The 6117-nt window shown below is 34.8% G+C and overlaps 1 protein-coding gene across 1 annotated transcript in view; it reads right to left on the bottom strand.

The window, feature by feature from the left end:
• Window positions 1–330: 330 nt before the first annotated feature.
• Window positions 331–6117, bottom strand: part of LOC113808304 (serine-rich adhesin for platelets-like) — a gene marked incomplete in the record, with an annotated part of 59073 nt that continues 53286 nt past the window's right edge. The window contains 3 exon segments of the mRNA XM_070115499.1: window positions 331–3554; window positions 4047–4199; window positions 5090–5271. Coding sequence (XP_069971600.1) covers window positions 3429–3554; window positions 4047–4199; window positions 5090–5271 — 461 coding nt within the window.

The following is a 6117-nucleotide window of genomic DNA, read 5'->3' as shown; positions in this document are numbered from 1 at the left end:
TCAAATGTCTCTGGTAAGTTATAACTAGCATGCAACCAATATTTACTAGTTATTGTTCTTAGCCTTGTAACATGTGTAATATATAAATTACTTCTTTATTATTCTGACTCATTTTCACTTGATTTGTTTTCTGTACTGATAACTTAAATATTAGAAACTAATTTTCTGTAGTTGTTTTCATACCAAAATTCATCTGGTGTTGCTGTTAACAGATATTAAAATTATTTTAAAAATTTGGATTTATAAAACAATTCCATGGTTTGCATTTAACAATGCCAAATTTGGTTTCACATAATGTGGACAATTTTAAAGGATAGTTTTACAAATGAGTATCTTTAAATAGTTTATTTATACAAAAGCACAGATAAATATACAGACATGACAATTTCAACAGCATTTAGGGTATTTACAGCTGTCTTCCTCATCAACTGCCTTAAAAATACAATTATAAATTACAAATATGAATAATACTTAATGACTTATTCCCTTTCATATAAAACAAACTTATCAATTTTATAGGTAATTGATGATTGTGTGTACAGAACTGACAATTACATACATGTATAAAGTGGTGAGAGAGTATCATTACAGCATCAGATTGAAACCCAAATTTCAGACTCCATTTTAAAATACATGGAAACACAAATATTCAAAAGATGTCCAAAATTTAACTATTTTCTCTGCTATCAGCTGACAGCATAAGAAAATTCTGCATTACCTGTATTTGGCTAAGGAGTGGTAAAGGTGACACTTGATGAGAGGTCAGCCAGTCTTCAGCTTCTTTCATTGCCTTGACAATCAAGAATTTTCCTTTTGGCCAGATTTATTGTTGCTGATTCCCTCTATTCTTGCTTCAGACACATTATTTAGAGTAAGATTACTGTCTCTCTCTTTACTTTCTTTATGAGAATTACTGCAAAACAAACCACATATTCAGTTCCACAGTAAACAGTTTAACCTCACATTGTTCACTTGTAAACAGCACTTTTAGTATGTTTGGCAACAAGAATACTGTATTTTTTCTGGTGGGTTTGTATGTCCACTTACTCCTCTACTTGGATCCACTGTGTTATACCTTTAATGCATTCTGTGTTTTCCAGTGTTGCACTTCATATGCAGAAACACGACTAAAGGTAAAACTGAATTACTGGATAAGATCCTTTGCAGTGGATTCTGAGAGTACCTGCAGGAATTTCACTTGCCTGGGATACTCTCTGTACAGAGGGAAGATTACACTGTCTGAAGTGGCTAAAAGCAGATATAAACAAAGTGAAATGACTGCCCGTCATTCTATCACACAAATTGAGGATGGAAGTATCAAAGGATATGCAATACATAGCTGTACTGAACTGTAAAAGTACGTTATGCTTGACAGAGGACTTCTACCCCCTTAATACAACGTGGCTGTCAGTTTCCATACATATTCAGAATAACTTGATCATTTGTATATAAACAATGTCTTTACAACAGACTACACAGTATATGGCAAAGGAATTTTTAAATATACATCTTAAATACTGATGATTCACCATCACATATACAATGTAAGTACATAAATGCAATAATAAAAAAAGACAAATCAAATAAAAAATATAATGGTATGTAAAAAAAAAATATATAAAAAGTCAAGAAAGGATGAATGGAGTTATAAAATCTCATAATATCTATGAGCTAGATAAAACCATAAATTACAGTGGAACATCTTAAAAACGAAAGCCACTCTGAATGTCTGATCCAAAAAGATTAGTCAACAGATGGCCATAAGATACTTAGAGACGTGAAGTGGATTCAAATGCATACAAGACGTGTTTAAAATCAAATAAAACGGGGGAAAAATCCAGGGGAATATAGTGTAGAGTGTAAATGTGACTCACATTAAATATCTAAAAAAATAAGAATGAGAATAAATAACAACCTTCATCAAAACTAAAAAAAAATATGACTCCAATTTCTAGTTATTAAAAGGATCCCTAACAGGATCAGCTGTGCTACAGCCGCTCTCCAGTTTCTTCAACTTTTCTAAGAAGGAATTTCCCCTACATAAGGCAACATTAGTTCCCACTCCCTCAGTTTGCAATCAAATGCAGTTAATGAATTGGATGAAGAAGAAACAGGAAAAAAATAACAAGGAAGAACACTGTGAGAGAGAGAGAGAGAGAGAGAGAGAGAGAGAGAGAGAGAGAGAGAGAGAGAGAGAGAGAGAGAGAGAGAGAGAGAGAGAGAGAGAGAGAGAGAGAGAGAGAGAGAGAGAGAGAGAGAGAGAGAGAGAGAGAGAGAGAGAGAGTGTGTGTGTGTGTGTGTGTGTGTGGTGTGTGTGGTGTGTGGTGTGTGGTGTGTGTGTGTGTGTGTGTGTGTGTGTGTGTGTGTGTGTGTGTGTGTGTGTGTGTGTGTGTGTGTGTGTGTGTGTTTGTGTGTGTGTGTGTGTGTGTGTGTGTGTGTGTGTGTGTGTGTGTGTGTGTGTGTGTTAATGCATGTGTGTGAATGTGAGCAAGAGTGTGAGAGCATGTGTGCATGTACCTAAGAGAAGGAGGCAATGGTGTTAACAGATGGTTATCAAAAATAATAATAAAGAAAAACAGAAGGGGGGAAATCATATTTCAAAATCAAGATAAAAATATACACACAAAATAACAATGGAGACTCAAGAATAACACTTTCCAAGCTGACAATTATCATCATTGTCATTAATCCCAGGGCCAAGAGCCTGCCAAGATCTAGGCACCCAAACAACACTTATTGCACAAAGATTCTCTGGCAGACGTGAATGCACCAGCACTTTGTCATTAATTTTTGTCATGGTATCAATGGAATTGAAACTGGGATAGGATATGTGCATGTAAAAGGGGAGGGAGGATAAACACTTATGTTTGGTCTCAAAGTATAACTTATTTCCAAAAACAAAAGATGCAATTTTCTTAACTGCATTGTACTCTGAAACTTCAATTTGTGAGTGTGAGCATATGTGTGTATATATATAACTACATGTACATACATGCATGTATGGATATGTGTGTGTGTGTGTGTGTGTGTGTGTGTGTGTGTGTGTGTGTGTGTGTGTGTGTGTGTGTGTGTGTGTGTGTGTGTGTGTGTGTGTGTGTGTGTGTGCGAGCGTGCGAGCGTGCGTGCGTGCGTGCGTGTGCGTTTGCGTGTGTGTGTGCGTGTGCGTGTGCGTGTGTGTGTGTGTGTGTGTGTGTGTGTGTGTGTGTGTGTGTGTGTGTGTGTGTGTGTGTTTGTGTTTGTGTTTATGTGTATGCATGTGCGTGTGTTTGTGCGTATGTGTGTGCGCGTGTGTGTGTGTATACACATATATATAATTTATGGAAGGAAATTACCAACTATTGCCTGAGCATTAGACAGTTTATTTGTTGTTAAAAAAAAAAAAAAAAAAATGAATATTTGTTTAAATAATAAAAAATTCAGATCATTTTTTATTTCTTCTTCTTTTCAGCCTTTTCTGCAAGTTTCTCAGCTTTCTTTTGAAGTTTTTCTCTTTCCTTCTTCTCTTTTTCTACTTGTTTTCTCTCTTTCTCTACAGCTATTCTGAGTTCCTTTACCTGGAAGAGACATCAACTTTAATATAAAAAAAGGAGAGAAAATAGTGGTTTAACAACAGGTAAACTAAATATGATCTGGTAAATATTTTCCTTTATAAAATAAATTTTAAAAATTAATAAAATAAAATAAAAATTACATTTCAACAAGTACACAGCAAAATTTGGCTATGAAATCTGGCTTTGCAATTTCCAAGAGCAGTTAAAATCTGAGTGAAATTAATAATCACCCAAAATAAAATCTAGTACATTTGGTCATAGAATCAACACATGAACTGATTATAGTATAAAGGAATTATAACAAATTGTTCATGTCCTGGCAACTGTGTTTAACTAGTCATTCCAAGTAAATGACAGGGCACCCAGATTCACACTTCTAAACATTCCCCAAGTACCTGGGGAACCAAATAACAATCAAAAACCAACCTGTAGAAGACTAACAGCAGCAAAAAAAAAAAAATAATAATAATTAAAAATAACAGCAATAATACTCACCTTTCTTTTCAACTTGCTCTTATCATCGGGTGCGAGTCCGAGAGCTTTCAAGTCCCGCACATCCAAATTAAGTAGTCTTGGTCCCGTGATGCCAATCTCTTGGAATCGGCCCACACACCCTTCCAGACCCTGGACTATCAGCCACTGGTTCACCTAGAATAACACACCCAATTGTTAATGTGATTCACCTTGTTTATAACTTCATGTTTATAATAGTCAATGCTTCTTCTCAAAAGAAAGAAAAGTAATCTTTGTGTTTATGCTGATAATTGCTGTTACAAAATCTTTTTTGGTTATGTGCTATCTCAAAGGGATACAAAATACAAAAGTAAAAACCAGTGTGTAGTCCATTTTACTCAAATATAAGATAGGGTAAACATAACAATCAAATGCATAAAACCAAAACCAAACAACCACTAAAAAAAAGTGTAAAAGGGATGTTAAAGGTAACTTTATAACCTTATAAATCATACCAGGTATTATTCCATGAGCTATTTATCTAAAGGTAAAAAACAAAACAGAAAGAAAAAGACAACAAAGGGCTTTGACAAGAGCATACAGAGCCATACTCAGTGAGTTAACAATAGAAGAAATAAAAAAGAATAAAGAGCAGAACATAACAGACATGCTAACACCGTCTCCAAAACTATTAATAATGAAAAGAATGGAATAAAACTATATACAACATTAACTTAAAAAGAAAAAAGTAACAGTAAAAAGGAAAATCCAGTAAAAAATCTAGTGATCACCAACCTATCAACAATTTTCCCGGTTAAAATAATGACATTCCTTATGGAAACAAGCAGGATCATTAAGCTACATCAAAGACCCACCTCGGCCATGCTGACGTTCCTATGACAAGCCTTACCTCAAAAAAACAGTATGCCGAAGTAGCAACAGCACGTCCCAACTCTTTACTAGCAAACATTTAACCATGGAATGACTTGCATAATGAAGATGAAAAAGAGCACACAGAGGAACCAGAGGAGAGCTCAATGGAAGGAAAGAAAGAGCTCTTTCCACATGTCATTATTCTACCCTACCTGCTCCTTGCTCCAGTCAACCACAGGTGTCGTCTGCCACATGTGAGAACGCTTTGACCTCTCTGTAGGGGGGTGGGATAGGGACAGGGAACTCTGGGAACCTAGGGATGCCCCGGATCCCTCGTCCCCTGACCCAAGTGATGCAGGACCGCTGCTTAGGTCACCGCTGCTGCCATCTACACCTGGCATATTAAGTTTGGTCAACTACATCCTCAGAAAGGACACAAAGTTTTAAGAAGAAGGAAAAACAAATAAAAATAAAAGGCAGAAAAGGGAAGGAATAGTCCTATTTCTGTGAGACAGTATGCCGCAGCAGGGACAAGTAGCAGAATTTGCCATTAGAATTATGTATTCTGCTAATGACTCCAGTTATGGCTTCTTTAATCTAAGGTCCTGGCTTCTAGTCTACCAGGTGTATATATGAAGGGCAATTCAAATAAATAAATAACTAAATGAAATAAAATAACCACTACATTTCTAATCATACCTTAGGTGCTGTACTGAAGTGTCGAGACTCAAATATTGCATACTATATTTTCCTCAATTTTACTTAAGACTAGAGAATTTATATACTGATATGATTTTTTATCTTTATATAGAAAGGAAGAAGCAGCTTTTATCATGCAATTCTTAATAGAAAACAATAATCATACCATATCATTAATAACGTGATAACTACACGTTATAATTTCTTGTAAAGAGTAAGCAATCCTGTTGATATTGTTTTTAATAAAATCTATTGAAAATTTAATATTTTGTTAAGTAAATAATATCTCTTTAAAGCCCTAATTCCTTTCATTACATTTTGTATAATAACTTATCTTGTTAGTATATATCATATTACAATTCTAAATACACAAATCCCCAAAATGAACTGCCAGTGGTGAATTGTGATGAAAAATTAATAACCTTAATCCATATCATAAAAGATTTAATAAGGAAAAAAAATCTGTGCTAAACACCATACTGTATCATGTGCCTTTAATCCCATAATAACTAAATTGAGTGCAATTTCATAACCATCAAAA

Source organism: Penaeus vannamei, chromosome 37 (genome assembly GCF_042767895.1).
Source record: "Penaeus vannamei isolate JL-2024 chromosome 37, ASM4276789v1, whole genome shotgun sequence".
Lineage (NCBI taxonomy): Eukaryota > Metazoa > Arthropoda > Malacostraca > Decapoda > Penaeidae > Penaeus > Penaeus vannamei.
The sequence above is the reverse complement of the archived record's forward strand: the minus strand, read 5'-3'. Positions and strand labels throughout refer to the sequence as shown.